The sequence below is a fragment of the Mastigoproctus giganteus genome, chromosome 12 (assembly GCF_048544385.1).
Source record: "Mastigoproctus giganteus isolate SK-2022 chromosome 12, ASM4854438v1, whole genome shotgun sequence".
NCBI lineage: Eukaryota > Metazoa > Arthropoda > Arachnida > Uropygi > Thelyphonidae > Mastigoproctus > Mastigoproctus giganteus.
Genome location: NC_143586.1, coordinates 135,863,912 through 135,890,999, shown reverse-complemented (window position 1 = coordinate 135,890,999; position 27,088 = coordinate 135,863,912). Strand labels below are relative to the sequence as shown.

Here is a 27,088-nt window from a genome sequence, read left to right as displayed (position 1 = left end):
TACACAGTACTCAAGGCGTTGCCTGACCATTGCCTTATACAGAGGGATAATCACCACCTTTTCCCTGCTAGCAAAATTCCTATATATCATTGACAAAACCCCATGACCTGCTCTGGCAGCATTGCTCAGAAAACTTCATATCTGCCTGCACAATTACTCCCAGGTCTTTTTCATTTTCTACCACCTTAAGTGTAGTACCACATAGTTGGTACGTTTCGCTGGGGTTACTTCTACCCATACTTTGCATTTGTCAAGGTTAAACTTCAGTTGCCACTTCTTAGCTCATCTGCCCAAATTATCTAGATCCTGTTGCAGTAGCACACTGCCATTACTGTCATTAACAACCCTGCCAACCTTTGTATCATCTGCAAACTTCGACATTAAGCCTGATTAATGTTGAAGTTATGCCTTGCTTCATCAATATCATTGATAAATATACAAAACAACAGTGGATCTAACACCGAACCCTGTAGGACTCCACTAATAACATTAGTTCAAGAAGAGCAGCACCCATTGATTACTACACTCTGTCTTCTCGCACTTAACCATCCTTTTATCCATTGTAGCAATTTACCCTTAATACCATTCTGCTCCAATTTGTACAATAGTCTTCCAGGCGCAACAGTGTCAAAAGCTTTCCTGAAATCCAAATATAGGATATCAAAATTATTTTTGATATCATACATTTGGGTGACTATGGAGGTCTGTCTCAGACCTCCATAGTCGCCTTTATGAAAGCAAAAACTCTTCCCTTTACCGCTGATGGTAGTTACCTCTTTGAGTAAATCCTACTTCAGCACACTGTGATCACTGCCACCTAGTGGTTCCTTTACCTGCAGATTCTTAATGCATGAAGAATCACTATTGATAATCAGATCAAGAGTATTACTCCCTCTAGTTGCCTCCCGAACATGCTGCTGTAGAAAACAATAATCCACAAAAGCCTTGTGGATTATTGTTTTCCAACCCACAAATTTCAGTCAATCTCTGGGAAATTAAAATCCCCCATTATAAGACACTGATTTCTCTGCACAATTGCTCATTATACTCATCAGATTCATTAGGCCTATAAGACACACAACTACTCTCATTTTTCCTTTCCCAGTGCTTATGTCACACCAAACAGACTCAACATTGCGTTGTCCACCAAATCAATTGGATGCACTTCCTTAGATTGTTATGTGTTTCTTAACTAACAGCATAACCCCTCCTTCTCCCTTGCTGTCAATCCTTTCTGTACACATTGTACCCCAAATTCCATTTCTGCACTGCTTATGTCTGTGTGACACCACGTCTCTGATATCTGAACAATATCTGCCTTTGATGTCTTAACTAGCACTTCAAGCTCAACAAATTGATTAACTATACTCCTAGCATTGGTGTACATGCAAGTATACATGTGCCTGTATCTACTCTTAGTTACCCTAACACAGCTCATGTATTTACTTGTTCCACTATGACTTTCAGAAGTCCTGGAAATCCCCATTGCCTTGCTTTTCAGGTTGCTGCTCAATTGCATTTGAATAGAAGCAGTGCAAGAATCACTTTAACCTCTGCCAGCAGCTATTGTTTATCTATTAGTCTGTGTATCCCCCCACAAGCTAGCAGTTTTCTGACCCACCTAACTCTGCCTCCATAGCATCAGCAAATATTCTTGCACCCTTTATATTTAAGTGTATCCCATCCCTCTAGAAGCAGTCCCTCCTGTTAACAAGCACAGACCAGGCTGAGAAAAATTCTATCCCTTCAGCTTTGCACAATCTCTCCAGGGTTGAATTGATCGACAAGGCTCTCATCACATACTCCCTCCTATCGTGTCTGGGCAGAATTGCAGACACTTTCAAATTTAACCCTATTTCATGACTTTTTTGCAACATTGACCTGTACTTGTGAAGTAAATCTGCAGATCTCCTACTCTTAATATCACTGGTGCCAACATGTACAACAATATCACCTTTTGTGCCCTTAGAAGATGAATAGAAGCAGTGCATGTGCTATATCAGTGCAGTGATATATGCTTTACATCATCAACTTTTGCTCCTGGCAGACATACCCTTTTCCACCTATCCTTTTTACAAAGCATGTTCCCCGTTTCCCTGACAATAGAGTCACCAACAACTACTAGTTCCTTTGGGACCAGCTCATTCTGCCTTGGAGATTGCCGCTGTGTTGCCTGATGCCCAGGAGTAAGCTCTGGCGTTGAGTTTTGCAGCTGAGAGCTTGACGGGCCCCTCATATTAATTTCTTCAAGGGCATCTACCCTACACCTCAAGCTCTCATAGATGCCCAATAGAACGCTGAGTTGATGCCTAATTTCTAGACACTCTCTGCACCTGGCACACACAAAGACATCTTCCTTGGCTAGATCATGTTCTGTTCCATAGAGTTAGGCAAAAATTTCCCAAGTTGCACGTTTTTTTAGGCTGTGATGCGTTGGAGAATTGCCCCCCTCAGTTCTCCCCTGAGTCACAGCACTCCTGCCATTTTGTGCTCGTTGCTTTGCTGCTCTGGTCTGGGGCATAATATTTTAAATTAATTGTGAATACTATGCTATCTAATAGAATCCTAAATGCAGCGATGCATATTACGCTATATAATTATATGTACGTTAGAGCTGCCTAGTTATCACAATTAAAAATTTGAATTCCCTACTACTCTATACAAAAACAATGGCTGCAAGATTCGAACAAAATAACGGTTTTACATATATTAAGTAGTAATCTACAAAAACTCTATCTAAATTAAAAATAAAAACAACCAGCGTAATAATAACTATAAGATAAAGTATAAAATAAAAAGGCAAACACTTATCGCTTTTTTGGAGTATATACAGGGTTCAATCCTATGTACCATACTGTTTTTAATATTTATTAAATATATTTGATCAGTTCATTAATTACCTTGCTTATAAATTGTATAACTATATAATTACTGATTTATTTGGCTGAAGACAATTTGGAAAAACCTTTTTACACAAAGACAAAATGGAACTAAACAAAGAACAAAACACTTACCATTTTTTGTTCCATTTAAGACATCATATTTATCCAATTTGGAAGTTTTCTCCCTTTTTAAATAAAAGCTTTGTTGTAGCTCCTTTTCCAAATGTAAGGATATCTATAAAGAAAAGAAGCTTAATATTAATTTATTTATGAAAACTAGGCTTTTAAATGATAAGGCTAATTCTAACTTTTTTTATAAAATGCACAAGTGCATTCTGTTCCACCCAGAGTTTGACTGTCCAACTGGTAGGTGGCATACACTGCTTCAGTTAGTTTTCTGCACTCTGCAAAAGGATTCTTCTATCTCCCAAAATGTGTGTTAATGCATTCCTTCTTTTTTTAAAAAAAAGGCAGTGAATCTTGTCAAAAACATTTTTCTGTGTAATTTTTGAAATGAAAATTCATTAAATTTTTCTACTTTTCGTACATAACATCAAAATGTAATTTTGTATACCAAATATGTTATATTAAATTTAACCCAGTTGTGTCCAATATGAAGTAACACCCTATCCCCCACAAATCGTTGGGGATAGGGTGTCACTTGACATGTGCACAACTTTCTTTTTAATTTTTGGAAGATGTTTTTTGAATTATGAATTTGAATACTGCTAATATTTCATCTTTTCTTAATGGACTGCAGCATTTATTGTATATAACTTAAGTTTTAATAAAAAATTTAAAATATGCTTTTTTACACATTTATTTAAAAAAATAACAAAATGTTGAAACTTACAAAAAACCTTTTAGGCATAAAACAGAAATACAGTAAACCCCCACTATTCGCGGTTTCGCGATCGCTGATTTAATATAAAATGAAACCTAAAAAAAATGTGAATTTTAAAGCGCCGTGAATATTTTTGCCATAAAAAACATGGGCGTGGCTAAAATTATCTTTCCCGGTCAAAACAGCGCTCAGTGGGTGGAGGGAGAGGGGTGACAAAATCGTGAGCGTGGATGTTTCTCGCTAATCCTTGTTTAGTATGTGTTATGCGCTTGTCATGGAAGGTTTCGTCATTTGCTTTTAATTTATATGCTTATACTTTTAAGCTTTCGCTATTCTTTTCTAGTTTATATGCTTATAAATTGAATAAATTTATATGCTTACAAAAGTGATAAATCTACTGTTTTGCAGTGTGTAAAACAGACTTTTTCGAGTGTGTTAATGGAAGAAAGTGACTTTATTGTGGACAAGTTCTTTCTAACCCGTACAAAAATATGGCTACGAATAACGAGGGAAATGTGAAAATATCAAAGAAGGTGATGACATTAGCGAATAAAATTGAGTTATTAGACAAAATTTCTAATGGTGAAAGTGTTTCCTCAGTGGCAAAACATTATAAAATCAATGAGTCAACAGTACGATCAATCAAGAAATCCGTCGTAGTGTCCGTGAAAAGATGCTAATTGCTTAAGTAACTCGTGATGTTAAATTAGAAAAAATGGAAAAAGCCTTAAATCTGTGGATAGAAGACCGAACTCAAAATAAAATTCCGTTAAATTCACTCATCATTCGTGAAAAGGCAAAACTCCTTTATCAACACTTTAGCAAAACTGGTGATAGCACTGGTGGGATAAGTTTTTTAGCTAGCAAAGGCACTGGTTTGAAAGATTTGTTTGAAATCTCTAATAAATATTACATGTAATATTAAATTGTTTCTTATTTTCATTTTGATGCCATATGGTTGCATTTCTAATGGTCATATTATGAAGGTACATATAATACATACATGGACAAAATTTTAGACTAGTTTTTCTTATGTATTTTATACTTTGGAATGGAACCCCTTTATTACTATGGGAGCCATAACTCAGTATTCGCGTTTTCGGTATTCGCGACATTTCTCAGGAACGTAACGCCCGCGAATAGTGGGGGTTTACTGTATCTCTTATTCTTCTCCACTTTGTAGTTAAAACGTTAAATATGCAAAATTTCAAACATGCCTTTCATGCTGTTAATGAAAACCACACATTTTTATTCAACGAGGCCAAAATACTTAGTGTCCAACATAATTATAAGAGACTATTAATTGAAGAAACCTTGAAATTAAATTACACGAGAATTCTATTAATGTTCGCCGTCCATATATGCAAAGACAAATAATCTCTATTTAAGATTCATGCTCACACATACTCTGTAATTTTCATTCCCATGATCACAACATAGTCGAAAAACTCTGTCAGCCTCAGGAAAGAAAATCGTTTTTTAAAATTTATGTTAAAGTTTAAAAAATTTTAAAATTAATTTTTGTGTTAAATTGATTTTTTAATCAATTTTGCGTTAATGTTATACTCATTTTAATTTCTGGAGGGTATTAGCATTAGCATTAGTAGAGGCATTTGATGCAAGAAAGCAAGCTTATGCAGCATCAGTCAAAAAAAAAAAAAAAAACCCACTTCCACTTCATCCCTCTGTTCGTTCAAAATACCTGTCCAGCTGAGCCTTAAACTTATTTAGGCTATCAACCTCCACCACAAGGGATGGAAGTCTATTCCACCAATCAACCACCCGTTGGCTAAAGGCAAATTTCCGCACGTCTATCCTACATCTGTCTTTCCTCAATTTGAATTTATGCCCTCTCAGGTGATTTTTCTGAGCTAGAGGAAGAATCCCATCAGCACTGAGCATGCTCAAACCATTCAAGGCTTTATACACCTCTATCAGATCACCTCGCTGGTGCCTAGTCTCCACACACTGTAATTTGCAAAACTTAAGCCTTTCTTCGTAAGAGCACCCCTTTGTTCCATTCACTAATCTTGTTGCCCTTCTCTGTACTCGTTCCAGCAGCTCTACATCCTTCTTGAAATGAGGCCTCCAGACCTGTATACATAGGTGTGGCCTGACCATTGCCTTATACAATGGAATAATCACCTCCTTATCCTTGCTGGAAAAATTCCTGTATATCATTGACAATACTCCATGAGCTACTCTTGCAGCCCGTCTGCACTGCTCAGAGAACTTCATATCTGCCTGCACAACCACCCCCAAGTCCCTTTCATTCTCTACCACTGTCAGTGTAGTACCACAGAGTTGATACGTTGCTCTGGGGTTGCTGTTTCCCATGTGTAGTACTTTACATTTGTCAATGTTAAACTTCAGTTGCCACCTCTCAGCCCATCTGCTCAACCTTTCCAGATCCTGTTGCAGCAGCATAGTGTCAGTAGTGTCCTTGACAACCCTATCATACGGAAGTGTTCTACATATCACATTGAGGTAAATTTCTCTTACTCATCTACAAAATTTGTAGAAGAATAAGATTGTTTGTTTGTTTGTTTGTTTGGATTTTTTGGTGCATTAGCAGCTACGGCTATAATGCGCCATGACTAGGTAATATTTAAAATTTTTTTTTTTTTTTAAATTCTCGGTGACCTAATTAGTAAGGCCACCATGTCCAGATATATAATAACAAAGATATAAAAAATAAATCAATAAAAACGTAACAATAGCATAAATTAAATACAATTAAAAACTTTTATTAATTTAAAATAGCTAAAAACAGCAGACACGTTGTCATTGTCAGATAAAATCTGACTGAGTGTATGCGGCTCAGTCAGATGATTAAAAGCGGTAAGACGGATATTGCTAAAAACTGGACAGTCAATTAAAAGGTGTCTAATCGTTAGAATTGTGCCACAGGACACACACATAGGAGGATCATCAGCCCTCAGCAAAAACGAATGAGTTAAATGACTATGTCCTATGCGGGTCCGGGCAAGAACAACTTCCTCCTTACAATTCCTGCGCAGACTTGACTGCCACGGTTCAATTACAGGCTTAATTTGATATAATTTATTCACAGTCTGTCTATTCCACGAATCCTGCCATTGGGAATGTATTTTCTCGTGTATTATTTGCCTGTAGTCTGTATAGGGGACTAACAGGCAGCGGTTATTATTGGGAATTGCTGATTTGGCTGCGGCGTCAGCCAAATCATTTCCCCTAATCCCAATGTGGCCGGGAATCCAGCAGAAGTGGATGTCATATTCACGTTCATGGAGAACGTGAATCTTCTGCTGGATGCTAGACAGAACTGGATGAGGATTATACCTCACAGATATTAAAGCCTGTAACATGCTAAGAGAGTCGGAATATAAGATGAACCGTTGGTATTGGCATTTACTAATTTGATCCAAGGCTAACTCAATTGCGTGCAGCTCTGCAGTAAATATGCTGCATTCAGAGGGAATCTGCTCTGATACAGTGCTGTCGGTAAAGACAGCAGCAGATCCCACATATGATTCTGACTTCGAACCGTCTGTGTAGACTGGCGCGAAGTCGGAATATTCAGTTCTGTGTGCTGAATGAAGCTGCAGGTAGACCGACGATGGAGTGTCCGTCTTTCCCCAATGTCTAAGGGACAAGTCGCATGCCGGGACACGAGCATGCCAGGGTGGAAAGGGTTGCTTTGATGTTTGCGCAACCTTGTCTACCTTGATATTGAGTTCATTGAGTAGCTCTTGGACGCGAATACCAAAAGGACGATTGGCAGTCTTACGGGTTTTGTACAAGTTTTCCTATCGTGGCTCAAAAACGAAGGGCCACGTAGAATGGTCTGGCAGGGATTTCAGTTTTAAAGCGTACTTTAAAGACAACTGCTTACGTCGAAACGATAACGGTGGTTCGTTTGCTTCGACGTATAGACTCTGGACAGGAGATGTTCGCAATGCTCCAGTAGCGATACGTATAGCCTGATGAGGGACAGGATCCAGCCATCGAAGTACACTGTCTCTGGCTGAAGAATATACTTGGGACCCATAATCTAATTTGGATCGCACAAGTGCACGGTAAAGCCGTAGAAGGGTGCATCGGTCTGCACCCCAAGATAAGGAGGAGAGCGAGCGGAGCATATTAAGGGCTCTTGTGCACTTTGTGCGGAGTTGACGGATATGATCCAAAAAGGTTAGTTTTTTATCGAATATGAGTCCCAAGAATTTTGTGTTCGCTGCTACTGGAATAGCATTTTGTCCGAGCCTTAATTCAGGTTCAGAATGAAGATTACGCTTGCGACAAAAGTGTACGCAAACGGTCTTCTCCGGCGAGAACCTGAAGCCATTAGCAAGTGCCCAGGAATTCAGACTATCAATGGCTTTCTGCAGTTGTCTTTCAATAACCCTCATGTTGCATGACTGACAAAAAATGCTAAAGTCATCAACATAGAGGGCACTGTTTACAGTCGGAGGAAGTTGTTCTGTGATGGAATTTATTTTGATGGCAAAAAGCGTGACACTTAATACTGATCCTTGTGGTACTCCCTCCTCTTGGCTAAAGGAGCGAGAGAGTCCCACACGAACTTGGAACGATCGATTGGCTAAAAAAGTTTGAATAAAAAGGGGGAGATGCCCTCTAAGGGCTAGGCTATGTAAATCTTTTAAAATGCCAAATCTCCAAGTTGTGTCATACGCTTTCTCCATGTCAAAGAACACCGACACCAAGTGTTCGCGTTTTAGGAAAGCATCTCGGATGGATGCTTCCAATCTAATAAGATGGTCCAAAGTGGACCGGTTCCTTCGGAAGCTGCACTGGATGTTGGAGAGAAGGTCATTTGATTCGAGATACCATATTAAACGAGAATTAACCATTCTCTCCAGGATTTTGCACAGACAGCTAGTCAGAGCAATAGGACGATAGTTGGTGGTGACTTTTGGATCCTTTCCTGGCTTAGGGAAGGCAAGAACGATTGCCTTTCGCCAGGAGTCCGGAAACTGCCCTTCAGTAAAGATTCTGTTATACAGAAGGAGCAGACAATCCATAGATTTTGGTGATAGATGTTTAATCATTTCATAATGGATGCCATCTGGCCCAACGGCACTTGCTTTGGAAAGAGCGAGGGCTCTTTCCAGTTCCTGAATAGTGAAATCCCTGTTGTAGGGATAAATGCTTTATTTTTAAAGCTAAGTGCCTGTTTTTCGATTTTATATTTCAGGACCAGGAACTCTGGGGAATACGAAGATGTTGCAGAGATGTTAGAGAATGTTTCCCCAAGAGAATTAGCTATTGCAGTTGGATCTGCAATAGCGCATCCATTATAATCTAGGATTGACGAAGGGTGGGATGTATATTTTCCCTTCATTTTCCGGATTTTATCCCAGACTACCTTAGAGTTGGTAGACTGGTTAATAGATGATGTAAAACGGATCCATGATTCCTTTTGACTCTGACGGCGGATATATCGTGCTTTGGCTCGTGCACGTTTAAAGGCTATAAGGTTGGTCGTGGTAGGATATCGGCGGAATATCCCCCACGCTTTGTTTTGAGCCTTTTTTGCTGCTGTGCATTGTGAATTCCACCAAGGTTTAGGAAATGGTGGAAACCGGGCAGATGTTTTTGGAACAGCATTCGCAGCTGCTTGGACAATATTTTCTGTGATGTAGTTAACTGCATCATTGATAGGCTCTTGACTGACTGTGCTAAGATCAAAATTTGCCTGATGTTGGAAGGCAGTCCAGTCAGCCTGATCTATCTTCCACCGTGGTAACCTAAAAGGAAGACATGGTCTCCCACTGTGTAACAAGGTTATCACGGGGAAGTGATCGCTTCCGTATGGATTCTCCTCCACTTCCCAAGTGAGTGAAGGGAGTAGAGAAGGGGAGCAGATAGAGAGATCAATGGCAGAAAAAGTACGGGTAGGCATGTGGAAGAAGGTGTTTGTTCCAGTATTTAGAAGGGAAAGGTCATTGTCATTTAGCATATGCTCTATGAGTCGTCCCCTTCCGTTGATGTTAGCACTACCCCACAGGGTGTTATGTCCGTTAAAATCCCCAAGAAGTAAGAAATGGGGGGGCAGCTGCGTTAGAAGATCATCAAGGTCGGCCTGGGTGATGTCAGTCTCAGGTGGCAAATAGATGGAGCACACAGTTATTAAAAATCCCACTGAAAGGCGAATTGCAACAGCCTCTATGCTGATTGTAATTAGCAAGGGCTGCACTGGGGTCTGGTTACCCACAAGGATAGCCACTCCCCCATGTACAGAGCCATCCGCAATTCTATCCTTTCGAAAAACTGTGATGTTATACATGGTGGGATCATCATTTGCCTTTAGATATGTCTCCTGCAAGCAAAAGCAAACTGGCTCGTGCTTTTGCAGGAGGGCCTTGATGTCATCAATATTTCGCCGGAATCGATGACAATTCCATTGTAGGAATTTAGCCATTATTTTGGCTTGGTGGGTCCATCAGGCGGCTTCCGAGGTGCTGAGGGCTTACTTTTATCAGTCTTGGATTTATCTTTTTTGGGGAAGAATGGACGCTGTCCCGTGTCCATTTCCTCCTCCGCAAAGAGTTCCAAGACTGAATCTTCGGGTGCCTCCTTCTGCTCGACATCCATCTTTTCTTGGGTACTAGGGGGGACTTCCCCTTTCTTATTCTTTTCTTTCATAGTTACCTTTGGAACTTGTGGAGCATTAGGAGGTACCGATATAGGAGTGGCAGCTGATTGGTCCTTTTGTGCAGGTTTTTGAGAGCTTAAGAGATACCGCGCGATGGGAGTGAAAGAGTCCTTTGGAGGAATGGTCATGTCCGTCTGAGTTCCGACGGAACATCTCCCTGCTACCTTCTGGGCGTAGGTAGGTTTGTTGATATTCAGGGGTTTGACCGATTTCCTTGCCTCCTGGTATGATATATTTAGCTCTGCCTTCAGCCGTTGAATTTCTTTTTCTTCTTTCCACCTCTGGCATGCTTGTGAATAGGCCGGGTGTTCGCCTTCACAGTTAATACAGGTGGGTTTTGCGGCCGAACATGCTGTTGTTTCGTGGTCCTTTGCACCGCATCGAGCGCATGCAAGGACTCCACGGCAGGCCATTTGAGAATGTCCATACTTCTGGCATTTAAAACACCGTAAAGGGTTCGGAACGTATGGACGCACTGAACAGTTGATATATCGAGCTTTAATCTCGTCAGGAGGTTTAGGAGAGTTAAGTCAGGATAACGCTCCTGGTTTTAACTATTTTTCCATCCCTTCGCGCAGTAATTCTCTTGACGGCAATGACTCCCTGTAGTTTTAATTCGGAGCAGATTTCCTCCTCGGTTACGTCGAGAAGGTCCCACTCCGAAATGACACCTCTCGATGAATTGAGTGTTCTGTGTGGTGTCACTGTTATAGGGATTCCTCCGATTGATGTTGTTCGGAGTACATGTTCTGATTGCCTGTCAGTTTTGGTTTCAATTAAGAGGTCTCCAGAACGGAGCCTCTTAACTGATTTGGGTGACCCTGCTAACCCATCTAACCCTTTTTGAATAAAAAAGGGCGACATTTTACCAATCGGTGTCTCATTGGTAGAATGCATGATTAAGAACCGAGGGACTGGCCCTGATGTTACTTCGGCTCGCTGCCTCTTTTTAGCAATACTGCTATCTGTATCTGTGTCAATGTTTTCTGATAGGGACCGGGTTGGGGCCCCTGAAGAAGTAAGTTTATCAGGATTCATGAAGTTTTTTCTATGGTTCAGTGCCCGGGCTCCCCACCCACCATGGAGCCCAAAGGGACGCCCACTACCCGGCATGCAATAAATGCGCTCGGGAGTGGGACGCCAGGGCTACCCAGACACTATACCCGCACTGCCGCCAGCATGAATCCTGTCCCTCGGACCATGAGGGTAGGGGCGTGGCATTGACACGGTTGACCCTTGCAGGCGAGCCTACTAGCCGATTGATCCTAGCCGGGCCTTCCAGGACCACCTGTCTTGTCGAAGCAGGGGCCAAAGTGGTGTATTGAAGCGGGGCCCCTCAACCACCAGGATCCCCCTTTCCGAATTTCCACGGGTCGCAGCGCACGGCAAACACGCCGGATTCCATTGATGTAAGCCTGGAACCTAGGCTGTGGGCGTTGGATCCCAGTGATGCTAGTCTGGAAGTCGAGCAGCGTCACTGGGAGGTCCCCTCACCACGTACAGGTGCCCACGTTGAGGAGAGAAGAATAAGAGAAAATAAAAATATAACACCCTGTCAACACAAGTAGGTGCATCCCACTGCATTTAGGAGTGACATCACTGATTGGTGAAGCATGAATAGTTATAGAACAGGTAATGCTTGTCAGTTCATCAGTATGAAACCTGTCCAATGGGGAAAGGAAAGAACCTGATGGAGTTTGAATGGGGGGAATAATTTGTGGCACTAAAAAGGCAAGGAACAGCATCTCAGCAACCGCAGGCATTGTCAACGGTTTGATGCCCACTGTAGTAAACATGTGGCACACAAACCACCCAATGTACCAGGACGGGTCGACCACACCTGTTTGACAGTCAGGGTGAGTGGCAGTTGGCAAGTGCTGTCTGGGACTACAGAATGCTCACAACCCCAAAATTAATGGCAAACAAAGAAACATTTCTGAGCATACCATCTAATGGATGCTCGTGCAGATAGGGCTCCAGAGTAAAAGACCTGTTCATGTGCCCATGTTGGTCGACTCTCATTAGCACCTCTGCCTGCAGTGAGCACCATTCTTTCCGTGGACACTGGATGACTGGAAAACAGTTGCCTGGTCTGATGAATCAGTTCCAGCTCTATCATGTCAGTGGTCAGGTGCATATTTGTCAGTGAGCAGGTGAACAGATGCAAGCAGACTGCACAGTTGAATGAAAACAAGCCGGTGGCAGTGTTATTGTGGTTTGTGAGATGTTTTCATGGGTATCAACTGGATTCCCTCATCACCACTGAACACACCCCAAAATTGTATCTTGGCACTGTTTCCACAGTCACCATGTAGATGCCCTACATGGTGACCGTGTATCCAGTGGCACTCTTTCAACATGACAATGCCCCGTGTCACAAGGAGCCCACATCATTCAGGAACGGTTTTAGGATTTTCCAAGCTTTTCTTATGCTCCACCATATTCCCCTGACATCAACCTCAGGATGCCACAAATGTTCAATGGGGTTGTGTAACCATCTTTACTCTGCAAGAGTGATAATAAATATTTCAAAATTACTAGGATAAGAATGTAGGTTATTATTGAACTAGTGGGAGAAGAAAAGTAACTTAAAACTTTAAACAAACACCTCATCAATGCTTGTCCAGTATCACACTACTCTTGAAACATAATGCCTAATAGTTAGGTATAGCGTAAAACTAGATAGCATAATATGTATCACTGCATTTAGGAATCTATCAGATTAGTGTAGTATTGACAATTAATTGATTAAATTTATTAATTTTTATTATTAATCAATTGCATTCAAACTGAAATCATGCCCCAGGCTAGAGCAGCAAACCAACGGGCACAAAGTAGCAGGGGTGCTCTGGCTCGAGGAAGAACTGAAGACGATGATTCTGCTCAAAGCCACACAGCCTAAAAAAATGTGCAACTTGTTAAATGTTTGTGGAACTTCTGTAACAGGATATGATCTAGCCAAGTAGGATGTTTGTGTGTGTGTTGCTAGGTGCAAAGAGTGTGAAGGAATTAGCATTAGAAGATGCATATGATACAAGAAAGAATGCTTATATAGCATCAGCAAAAAAAAAAAAAAAACGCTTCTCATTTCACCTACCCATTCACTCCAAATGCTTATCTAGGCCTTTTGCTTCCGGTTCCATAATTCATGACGAATATTGTTGCATCCGAAAGAGCAGGACTAAAATATTTACAAAGTACTAAATTATTTACAAATGCTGTATACAATATTCAATAATATACAAAAAACTCTACGATGGAACATCAAATGTTAGACAGGGAAGCACGTGCACAAGGTTGGTGACATCACTGCAAATACAAATTGTATTCGTAGTGACATATTGCCCTGCCCTCTTCCTCCATTGGCTTGAATAAATATCACTAGGAGGAAAACTTTTTTAATGTATAGAGATATATTTTTTTTCTTTCTTTCTTTCTTTTTTTCTTTTTTATGTTATGAAAAACACCAAACACAAAAGGCATCAAAATCTATAGTACTTAGTACCGTGCATGGGTTGAAGGTTTGTTTGTTTGTTATTTGGTTTTTAGGAGCATTAGCAACTAAGGCCATATTGCTCCGGGTTGTGCGGTGGTCTTTCCCTGACCTTTCCGCATCATCCGTATTTGGTGGTGACGGGCTCGAACCCCGGTCTAATCAAGAAGCGTGTGCTACGCACTGCTGCTCCTTCCCACCTGGCTACGGAGGCGCCTATGGGTTGAAGGAGATGGATTCCGGAAACTTTGTTCTGAAGACATGGATTTCATCACTTCAAGCCTCAAGTAAGCAAAGTATTGGTACTGCACCAGTTGATGAGAATCTACTATCTGGTTGTTAGTATTAGTAGTAGTAACGTGCATGGGTTGAAGGCGGGGTGAGGGGATTCCTGAAACCTTGTTCCGGAGACCAAACATGAGTTTCACCACTTCAAGCCTCCAACAAGCAAAGCAGTGGTACGGAACCAGCTGATAAGCCATCTACTACCTAGGTGAAAAGCCACAAAATTCTCTTTTGTAGCAACAAGCTGCTCCTCACATCCAGGCTCCAAGAACTGCAAGTGTGAAGCCTGCTCAACAAAGTCCTTCTGAGGTGTTCATATTCCTGACACACATGTAAGACATTCCCAAATTTTTGTTAAGTCCACAAACAGTGCATACGCTCACTTATCCCTAATTCATGTAACTTAGCATACAATGACCCATGGCCTGTGAGAGAGAGCATTGTCTGTAGAGTTGGACTGAACCAATGTGGCATTACCCCACCTTCCTTGTTCACAACAAGAAAGAATTTTTTGGTGATATTTCCTTTTCTACTATCATTCCACCGGACCTGCCAAATAGATACCAACTAAGGTCCAGATATGGTTTTCTCCTGCTTATAATAAAACACCTTGCAATCTATCTCAATGCCCTTTCTTTCATGGGTAATTCATCGCCACAGGTAAAAAAACACATGCTGCTAAAAAGAACCAAATCTATAGACATGCATCCAGTTACAACTGCAGAGCATATCATTAGACACAGTTCAGCATGTAGAATTAGCACGAAATGGACAGCTTCAATAACATTGTTCGGTGTACAGAGTACATTTTTCTGACATTTATTTTTTGCAAGGCACAGTCTAATCAAACACGTGCTCCATAGGTGACAACTGTTAGGAAAACACAGTCATATAAGGTTTCCAATGACCTTCCTCTGATTCCTGACTCCTTTTTTGTGACTCTAGCAATCGTAGCAGCAGTATTCACCGCATTCGCTACATCCATGCATGTGAATATCAGCCATAATCTTTCAATCATCCAGGCTTTGTCCTCCAAGACACCACAGTGGTTTCACCACTTGTCACACATTTGGAGAGGTCAGGGTTCAATTCCTGTCTATGCCTGAAGGAATTTCTAAAGTCCCCTTCAGCTGAGGTTGTAGTTAGCTGATGTCAAGCAGATAGAGTGGTCCCATCCCCACATGAGATATTCCGGTTTTTTCAGCATGCACAACATGCAAACTAGTCATTGAACAAACCAACAGTGTGGTATTTGTTCTAACGTGCCTAAAATTTAACAATAAAAACAACAATCCGGGATTTCCCTCCAGCCTAAAATGCTGCAATCTGTTTGCTATCAACAACGATGTACCGGCAGCAAGTTCTAAAGTCTTCCACAGAAGTAATTTATTTATGAATAGTAAGACCTTTAGCTGTTAGATTAGTACTTCAATAATAAATCCTGATTTCTTCTGATCTAGGCATCTCATCAACATAAAATAATTACCACTGAGCACCAGAATAACTGCATGCTCTCACGGATGGGTGGTGAAAGAGAATCAAGGCATGTGGCAGATCGTCAATTAATTAACAAAACCAAATAAATCAAACAGGCACAGAAAGTGATATCAATAATGATAATTTTTTCTGCACTGTGTAATAATAAAGTACACTTTTAATGTGAGTTAGGCATATTTCGAAAACAATGAATGATATTATTATTGACTGTATCAGAAACCTCTGTTCCACTATAATATCTGACCAAGCAATGAGACTTTACTTATCATGCTACAATGCTAAACATGACCCACACACACACACAGAGATCCAGCTAACCTATTATAATGAAAGGCATAAGTTAACAGAGACATGATTATTAGAGTGAATGCATCATTACGATAACATCTCATATCATGAAGAATTCCCTCTGACATTCTTCTCTATTCTTTTTGTCCTCCTCCTAGGTGCCTCCGTAGCCAGGTGGGCAGGAGCAGCAATGCGTAGCACACGCTTCTTGATTAGACCAGGGTTCGAACCTGTGACCACCAAATACGGAGGATGTGGAAAGGTCAGGGAATGACCACCGCATATTCCCGGAGCAATATGGCCTTAGTTGCTAATGCGCCTAAAAAACCAAATAACAACAACTTTCTGTCCTAAAATTTTATTAGTTAATGCAGACATTGACTTATGTTTTTTGTTATTAAAGTTCATCTACTGTGTATATGCCCACTATTTTCTAGGATCATTATTTATTATTTATTTTTGTTTGTTCACTGAAAATATTATTTCAAACCTAGAAAAAAAGACTCATCATTGGTTGTTTTCTTTTATATTACATTCTTTCAGCTTCTTTTATATTCCTTTTCCATCGCTACAAAAATCCCACTGCTAGGGGAACTGATATTTTTCTGCTGACTTTTGTTAGGGAACATAGGGAAAGGTGGTTTAAATTCAAGGACTTAAGTCAGCTTTAAAAATCATGCCTAACTTTTCATTATCTGAGTTGCACAGTATTATTGTTAAACCACTGATTGTTAAATCACCTTAACTTGCTTTATCTGGTTGTGTACAATAAAATATTGTATTTCGAGGAATTCCTGTTTGTTTATAGGTTTGCAAAATAAATGTACTCACTTATTGTAGTATGGAGGGCATATTTAGTCATATTATAGTTGAAACCTTCCAAATACTTTTGTTAAAAGAGCTTTATTGATAGATTTTCCTTTTAATAATGCTTTGAACCTTTTACTTGATATCTTCAGCAAAACTCAAATTGAAAGTCAACATTAATGGCTTAACTACATGAACACAAGATCACTCTGTTGAATCATGTACTTTTTTTTTTTTAATTTTTATTATAGCAGGGAAGTTGTAAATATCACATTTATTTACAATTTATGACAAAGACCATTAATTTATTCACCCCCCCACCCAAAATGTATCTTCACGTCAGAAACATTACAAGCAATGCATAATGCTCCTGCTTTCACCCTAATGAGAAGCATTTCCTTTGCAAGAAAGAAAGAATATTTACTTTAATTTATTCTCAAACACTTTTTGAGGGATACGTCAAGATCGTTAATTGCTTACTGTGAATAGTGTCCTCACAGAGTTTAAATTCTCTTTTAACACAGAGAATTATTCGATTTTTTTTTTGAGCAGTACTTTTAGAATGCTAATGCTTGGCCCTATACCAATAGATTGCAATTCTTATTAATTTCAGTTTTACATTTTTTTTTTTAATAATTAAAAATTTGAAATTGTTTTTTGCCACTAAAAATACTATTTCATTAAAAAAAAGTTTATTAATTATATTTAAATTTTCAGGAAAATGTTAGAACATAAAATATAAACATGACAATTAATATCTGCAAATTTAACTTTGTGCAGCCATTAACTGCAAAAAACTTTGTCATTACCTAATGCAAGTTATGCCAATATTTACAAAAAAAAAAAAAAAAAACCCTTTATAATTTATTTCAATGAAAAAATAAATTTTTATTAATTTGTGACTGTGTATGTGATGAATATTTACATGAAACAGTAACATGAAATATTTTTTTTTTTTTTTTTTCCTCTAAGGTACTTGTGAACTTGATGAAAATTCTGCATAGTTGAAATAATAAAAAAAAAAAAAAAAAAACAAAACAATTGCAATAATTTGCTTTTTGTGTCCATTTTTAATCATGATCATTTGTATTTTTCTTATGAACAGTCTCCTTCACGTCTTACCATTTTCATGTCACTTGCAAACTGATTCCTTCTAACTCCAGCTTTTAGTATTCTGGCTGATATACAGAACACACAACTTGCCCAAATATGGCAGTCCCCCACCATGTATTGAAGCATGAATTTTACTGCAATGATGCACACTACTTGCCAAAATAATGTTCTAGACTTTCTTTGGCTATATAGGATACTTTTGTGAAACCATACTGGAATGCAAATACACTGGGGTTAGCTGATTTACTATTTGTGACCACAAACTCTACTGGGATTTCACTTAGTTTCTGTGATAATACCCATTTAAGATGAGTGGTGAACTTCAGGAGAGTGAAACATATGCCACTGTCATTAAAAGCACTGTTTCACTACACAATGAACTGTACTTGACCATACACAATGGAGTAACATATGATATCACCTAATCTTGCAGGGGTATTCAGCTTTCATGGAACAAAAAAACAAAAATTAAGCACGCACAAGATTAAAGACACTATTGGGAAGGTATAAAAATAATCAACTACTAATCCCCAACCAGTGAGTTACAAGGATTAAATATTTACTCCACTGGACCTGTCAGGGGATGTGATACTACCCCAAGTCATGTGTGGTTGATGACACCCCACACAATATTTCAGCAATCCATGCTCTTCATCTACAGAGATGAAACTCCTAACTGCTGTTCTTGAAAATGCTTTCTTTCATTTCTCCACTGAAAATTCCATAAATCTCTGTTAATTATTGCACAATTAGAAAAAAATCTAGAAAAGTTAAATCTAATCATATGCATGTGTTGAGTGGCATCTGTCAAGTAGAACTATTGACAGCAAACTGGCTTTGTGATATTGAAGTGTCATCTAGAATCAAACTGTTGACTCATGTACTTCACGTTGCGTGCAATGGGTGCTCCTATTATTGACAGGCTGGCTTCCAAATGCACACATTTGTTGAATCATGCAGGGTTTTTGATTTGCAATTTGCATGCTAACTGGTTTAAAGGGAGTTTCAATTTCAATACTCCCTTTAGTGAGTGATTTTGAATTACTTTTTTTGCTGATTTTTCATATGTGGCACAACGGGTTTTAATTAACCCAGTGTTTACTTTCTCTGTAAGGACAGATGATGTGCAGACTTGATAAATATATAATTTTTTTTTATTATAGTAGCAAAATATCACTGTAAACACCAAGTGCACTTGGTGTTTACAAGTTTCCAAATCCATTTTTAACTTCAGCACACATCTAATTCAATTTTCAAAAATATTTCAATGCTTGTACTTCATATTTTTAAGCATTCCTCAACAAACTGAAATATTACATTGGTAATCAGGCCTCTCGAGAACATCACGAAAGGAATAATCTGCTCGATGGATATTGAATTATTATTAAAAAATAAGAAGCAATATATGGAGCATACCACTTACTGTGAGCATGGATGATGTTATCATACGTGTAATGTTCTCACTTTTATGAAGTCCTGACATATATATATATATATATTAATACATTATCATTAGTAGAGGCATAAATGCAAGAAAGCAAACTTATGCAGCATCAGCCAAAAAATAAATAAATAAAAAATAAAAAAACCCATCCCATCCCATTTTACTACTCCATCTGTTCCAAATGCCTGTCAAGCTTAGCCTTAAATTAATTTAGGCTATGAACTTCCACAACAAAAGATAGAAATCTGTTCCACCAATCAACTACCCGCTGGCTAAACGCAAATTTCCGCACATCTATTCTACAGCTGTCTTTTCTCAATTTGAATATATGCCCCCTCAGGTTCTCAATCTGAGAAAGAGGAAGAATGCCAACAGCATTCAGCTTGCTCAACCCATTCAAGGTCTTATACACCTCAATCAGATCACCTCGCAGGTGCCTCTCTCCAGACACTGCAATTTGCAGAACTTAAGCCTTTCTTGGTAAGAGAAAGGCATAAGTTTTGCAACCCTTTGTTCCCCTCACCAACCTTATTGCCCTTTGTACTCTTTATAGCAACTCTACATCCTTCCTACAATGAGGTACACAGTACTCTAGGTTTGACCTTACCATTGCTTCATATAACAGGATAATCACCTCCCTGTCCCTGTTAGCAAAATTCCTATATATCATTGACAAGACTCCATGACCTGCCCTGGCAGCCCGTCTGCACTGCTCAGCGAACCTCATATTTGACTGCACAATTACCCCCAGGTCTTTTCCACTTCCCTGAGTGTAGTACCACAGTTGGTACGTTTCTCTTCGGTTATTGCTACCCATATGCAGTACTTTGCATTTGTCAGTGTTAAACTTCAGTTGCCACTTAGCCCATTTTCCCAACTTATCTAGATCCAGTTGGAGTAGCATACTGTCCTTACTGTTGTTAACAACCCTGCCAATGTTTTTTTCATCTGCAAACTTGGACATTAAACCTGATATACCTTCATCAATATCATTGATAAACATACAAAACAACAATGGTCCCAACACTGAACCCTGAGGAACTCCACTTATAACATTTGTCCACATAGAGCAGTGCCCATTGATTACTACTCTGTCATCTCCCACTCAACCATCCCTTTATCCATTGTAGCAACTTACCCTTAATGCCATACCTCTCCAACTTGTACAGCAGTATTCCATGTGCAATAGTATCAAAAGCTTTCCTGAAATCCAAGTATATGATATCAAAATTATTTTTGGCATTCAGTTCCTTTGTGACCACATCATAGTATCCAATCAAATTGGTCAGACAAGACCTCCTTTTAACAAACCCATGGTGTGTCTTAACTATTATGCAGTCTTGTCTAGATGATCCTGCAATGCTTCTTGAACCAGTGACTCCATTATTTTCCCCGGAACACAAGTTAAACCATCAGGTCTGTAGTTACTTGTGTCACCTTTTGAACCACAAAAATATTACATAAACATCATATAGTGAAACTCTATTGTAATAATAATTAGTGAAAATCATTTATAGTAATCAGTGCTTCAGTTTTGGTTACTGCTTTTTGTTTTATTGTGGTTTACACATGTGTAGTGGAAGTGACTATACATAACTCCCTGATTTGTTCTTGAACTTTGACACATTGTGCAGTTAGTTAATGATTCTGCTTCTTATAGCTTGTATGATGTCCGTTTCACTACTCCAACCAATCACTGTTTTGCAGTAGAGCATTAACCCTTTTATAATTCTTGATTTTAATTTTTTTTTTATTTTTAACAGCTTGTATGGATTTACATACAAACATCATGACAGTTTCATTTTTATTTATGAGTTTGTTGAATAGTGGACAGTCAAATTAAAGTATTTTATATTGCTTGATTTTAATGTTTCCTTTCTGTCTATACGTCTGCCTTTATATGCAGACATTTCCACTCTGCATCAATAAACAATACTGAATGGACGAATTCTTGTTATTTTATCGGTTACTGTTAGTTTAGCTAAGTCTCAAAGTGATCACAATAAGCGATGACCAGTGTATATTAATAAAATTCATTAAAAAAATAAAATATGTACTATACCTCACATTCGCTATACCTTCTGCCTAAAGGCATAGTTACAGGTTTTCTTAAAGGCCAACAAATAGTTTGCTTCTGAGACTGGAAACCTAAATAAAGAAATTTGATACAGTTATTAGTTGATAAAAAGTAAGCATGTTAATTCTGCATCATGATAGGATATGCCTACAAGAAGCTGATTTTTATGGGTATATCTATTATTCCAGTTATACTGTTGCATCAATTACAATTACCTTCCATCTAAAGATACCACTTTCAATAGTTTACTAACTCAAAGTTCTAAAATGTTCTTGGCTGTTGTATTATTCGCTCTTAACATGGGTAATGATATTAAAAGAACACAACCCTATCGATTTGTTGGGGTGCCTCCGTAGCCAGGAGCAGCACACGCTTCTTGATTAGACTGGGGTGCGACCCTGTGACCACTAAATACGGAGGATGCGGAAAGGTCAGGGAATGACCACTGCCTATCCCTGGAGCAATATGGCCTTAGTTGCTAATGCTCCTAAAACCCAAATAACAACAATCTGATGGATAAATATAGGAATATTGAAAAATGCTGTAAGTTATGTCAGAACATGCACGTGTCTGCAATCTGCACAGACATGATATAAGGAAAGCCTTGTAGATTAACTCAAAACTTGCAGGACTCTGCAAGGCCTTTGGGAGGAAATTTTTATCACCAAAATTTTTATTTATAGTTTGTTATACTTGAAGCTATCCAAGTGCACTGTCAGTTCTCCAGCCAAGGACCACTTTACAATTTTTTTTTTTTTCATTAGTATGAAAGAAGTGATACAGCAAACTATTTATTTTGTACTACATAATGATATTGAGTAGTGCAAAAATTAAAAAATTGAAAATGATATATTGCCAACTGATGAATATACTACCCTGGCTCTTATAATAACATCATTTTCCAATGAGAACTTGTGCACCAAGTCACATTCAGCATTAAAGTACTTCTCACTGAACAAAAGAACAGAATCTCTTTCTGTTTTAGATTCTCCATGACCTTACCAGAAGAAATTGCTAAGTCAGAATCATTCTTCTGATGCAATCTAGTTTGGTAATCTATTTCTAAAATGAAAGAGGAAGATTTAAAACTGTTGGTATAACAAATCTGCAAATAACATTCTTCAATGTAGCTAGAAATAATGATCTGAATGAGCACATTGATGTGAGGTACGTTAGTTAGACTAGCTATGTTTGGATTTTCAACCATTAGCATTTATGTAACATTTAAAAGAAACAAGAAAATTGATTAATTTTCTAGAGGAGAAGAATACACTTACCACACAAGTGAGGATAACATACTCAGGGTTATTAGCTTGTTGGTTTAGGATTGCTTTCATCTGATTTTGTGGTTCTGAAGGAATATTAATGAACTATATTAATATAGTTCATTAACGAAAGGAATTCATTAATTTGTTTTCCTTTACAACTTCTTGTTGACCTTGAACTGGATTTACAGGTGAGTCAGCACTGCTCACCAGTAACTGCTTGTTGTACTTTCAGTTTGGTAAAACTTCCAACTTGTAAAACACGCTTCATCTCCACCCCTCCCCTTTTTTTATTTTGATGCATTATTGGAAAACTTTAAAATTATCCTTCCTTTTAGCACTTTTCTAGATAGTAGTAAAATGCCCATAAAATATTTATCCACTTTCATAAGAAGGCATGCATCCCTTCCTTTTCAGCACACAGATTAATGAGATATCAAGGTAAGCTTATTATCAACAAGTGCTCAATCTTTTATTTTAATATTCTTTCTACTCCATTTTTTACACCAACCATAACCAAATTATCAACACTGTGTGCAGGGCGGTTCTTTAGAAGCATCACACAATGCTTTCATGTTGTTCAGAAGACGCCTAATGTTGGCACTGTAAGAAAGCTGAATAATTATTCTAAGCTAAGCTCTGAGTAGTAGAAGTACTGTCTCTAAATACTTCTACTGGTAGAGCCTGTTTAATCCTGTAGAAGTACAGTCGCTAAATACTTCTACTGGATTAAACTGGCTCTACCAGTTTGATCCAAGGAAAGGGAGTATTGAAAATACAGGATATGTTATGGTATATAGTATCGTAGGGTACAAGACAGTTCTTTGAAAGGCATCACGGCATGCTTTCGTGTTCGGAAGATAGTAGTAGTAGTAGTAGTGGCATGTGATGCAAGAAAGCATGTGTATGAGCTTATGCAGCATCAGCCAAAAAAAAAAAAAAAAAAAAAAAATCACACCATTCCCTCCCAATGCCTGTCCAGTTCCTCCTTAAATTTATTCAGCCTACCAACTTGCACAACGACAGATGGAAGTTTGTTCCAGCAATTAACCACCCGCTGGCTAAAGGCAAATTTCCGCACATCTATTCTACATCTGTCCTTTCTTAATTTGAATTTATGCCCCCTTAGGTTGATAATCTGAACAAGTGGAAGGATCCCATCAGAATTAAGCGTGCTCAACCCATTCAAGAACTTATACACCTCAGTCAGATCACCGCACAGGTGCCTAGTCTCCAGCCTGCAATTTGCAGAATTTGAGCCTCTCGTGGTAAGAGGATCCCTTCATTCCTCTCGCCAATCTTGTTGCCGTTCTCTGTACACACTCACGTAAATCTACATCCTTCCTAAAATGAGGCCTCCAGATCTGTACGCAGTACTCAAGGCATGGCCTAACCATTGCCTTATACAGAGGGACAATCACCTCCTTCTCCCTACTAGCAAAATTCCTATATATCATTGACAAAACCCCATGACCTGCCCTGGCAGCCTGTCTGCATTGCTCAGAAAACTTCATATCTGACTGCACAATTACTTCCAGGTCTTTTTCATTTTCTACCACCTTAAGTGTAGTACCACACAGTTGGTACGTTTCTCTGGGGTTACTTCTACCCATATGCAGTACTTTGCATTTGTCAAGGTTAAACTTCAGTTGCCACTTCTTAGCCCATCTGCCCAAATTATCTAGATCCTGTTGCAGTAGCACACTGCCATTACTGTCATTAACAACCTTGCCAACCTTAGTATCAGCTGCAAACTTCGACATTAAGCCTGATATACCTTCATCAATATCATTGATAAATATACAAAACAACAGTGGACCTAACACCAAACCCTGTGGGACTCCACTAATAACATTAGTCCACGAAGAGCAGCACCCATTGATTACCACCCTCTGTCTTCTCCCACTTAACTATCCTTTTATCCATTGCAGCAACTTAACCTTAATATCATTCTGCTCCAATTTGTCAATAGTCTTCCATGCGCAACAGTGTCAAAAGCTTTCCTGAAATCCAAATATATGATACCAAAATTATTTTTTGCATCCATTTCCTTTGTAACCACATCATAATATCCTATCAAATTTGTCAGACAAGACTTTCCCTTAACAAACCCATGCTCTGTCTGAATTATTGCTGCAGTCTTGTCTAGATGATCCTGCAATGCACCTTTAACCAGTGACTCCATTATTTTACCCGGAACAGAAGTTAAACTAACCGGTCTGTAATTACTCGCGTCACCCTTCGATCCCCCTTTGTTAATTGGGGATACATTTGCACATCTCCAATCTCATGCCGTTTAGATGTATTCGGCTTGATATATATAATTTTTTAACTATGAAAGGTCACGATAGCCAGGAAATCACTTTGATTTCTGCCATGTGTAGCAAGTGAAAATAATACTTTTCAGAGCCATCACCTTCTTTCCCTATTGTGCAATTTTACAAAAACTGCCTGCTGTTCTCCCTCCCCCATTCCATAACTGTATTTTTTTGCAATTTCATTACCAGGAAACATATTTTTGAATAATTCAACTGCATTATTAGCAAAACTCAGAGGCAGATTGTTCTATTAATATATGATGCAAATAAACATTCACATGTATAATAATATTATTGTCACTATGAAATTCTACAGCTACTTTCACACTTCTCTATATGCTCTGCATGCTTTTCTTATGCTTATTTGTTTGCAAATATCTGATTACATTGCATTTCCTACCACTTGAAATTGAAACATCACATCTATATACAGCCCACAAAACAAATATTACCTTTTTCAGATTTCACAATGCATGGAAAAGCTTTTGCGTATGTCTTCTGAAATTTTATGTCACACATCTTTGGAACCATATTGAAAGACATTTTGCTGCATACAAATGCAGTGAAATGGTTGTACAATACAAGAACAATGCCGTTATTGTGCATTCCCATTTTCACCATAGACCAGCCCACCTGGCAACCATTTTGTTGATGAAAATAAGCATAAATTCGTTGAATTTAAACACTATTTCACCAACTGCTGCAAACTGCAATAAGTAATGCCAAATTGATGCTAATTGCTATTTTTGTGTCTATGTGCACACACAAACCCTACTCAAATTAAAAATACCAAAATAACTTGGCAAGGGCCTTTACTACAGGGACCACTTCATCAAGGAGGCATTAGCTTATGAAAATTTTCCAAATCAAATGTTCATATTGTTGTGGTCATTCCTATGCAAACAATGAAAACAGATCCTTAAATATAGTTCAAGAAATAATGCAAAGAAGAGGTTTTCTGTTCAATAAACTGTCTTTATTGCTTCCATAAGCACATTCTTGTTCATATTTTTGTTCAGCAGGACATGGCAGAAATGAAAGTTTTTGGGTACAGTAAACCCCCGCTATTCACGGTATCTGTATTCGCGGTTTCGCGTATTCGCGATCGCCGATTTAATATAAAATGAAACCTAAAAAATGTGAATTTTAAAGCGCCGTGAATATTTTCCGCCATAAAAAAACATGGGCGTGGCTAAAATTATCTTTCCCGGTCAAAACAGCGCTCAGTGGGTGGGGGGAGAGGGGTGACAAAATCGCGAGCGTGAAAGTTTCTCGCTAATCCTTGTTCAATATGTGTTATGCGCTTGTTATAGAAGGTTTCGTCGTTTGCTTTTAATTTATATGCTTATAAATTGAATAAATTTATCAATTTATAAATTGATATGCTTACAAAAGTAAGTGATAAATCTACCGTTTTGCGGTGAAAAACAGACTTTTTCCGAGTGTGTTAACGGAAGAAGTAACTTTGTTGTGGACAAGTTCTTTCTAACCCCTACAAAAATATCACTACGAATAACAAGAGAAATGTGAAAATATCAAAGAAGGTGATGACATTAGCGAATAAAATTGAGTTATTAGATAAAATTTCTAATGATGAAAGTGTCTCCTCAGTGGCAAAACATTATAAAATCAACGAGTCAACGGTACGATCAATCAAGAAATCGGAAGAAAAAATCCGCCGTAGTGTCCGTGAAAATGCGCTAATTGCTTCAAAAATTTGCTCTGTAACTCGTGATGTTAAATTAGAAAAAATGGAAAAAGCTTTAAATCTGTGGATAGAAGAACGAACTCAAAATAAAATTCCGTTAAATTCACTCATCATTCGTGAAAACGCAAAACTCCTTATCAACGCTTTAGCGAAACTGGTGATAGCTCTGGCGGTATAGGTTTTTTAGCTAGCAAAGACGCTGGTTTGAAAGATTTGTTTGAAATTTCTAATAAATATTACATTTAATATTAAATTGTTTCTTATTTTCATTTCGATGCCATATGCTTGCATTTCACTATGTATATAGTCATATTATGAAGGTACATATAATACATACATAGACAAAATTTTAGACTAGTTTTTCTTATATATTTCATACTTTGGAACGGAACCCCTTTATTACTATGGG

The 27,088-nt window shown here is 38.5% G+C and overlaps 1 protein-coding gene across 2 annotated transcripts in view; it reads right to left on the bottom strand.

The window, feature by feature from the left end:
• The window catches only part of LOC150077445 (chromatin remodeling regulator CECR2-like), a 285,275-nt gene that overhangs the window by 34,139 nt on the left and 224,048 nt on the right, over positions 1–27,088 (bottom strand). For both annotated transcript variants that reach the window (XM_090386312.1, XM_090386313.1), the window contains exons 12-13: positions 21,374–21,459; positions 3,015–3,117 (exon numbers count right to left, since the gene is read on the bottom strand). In XM_090386312.1, the coding sequence (XP_090242438.1) occupies positions 3,015–3,117; positions 21,374–21,459 (189 nt within the window). The remainder of the gene's footprint in view (positions 1–3,014; positions 3,118–21,373; positions 21,460–27,088) is intronic.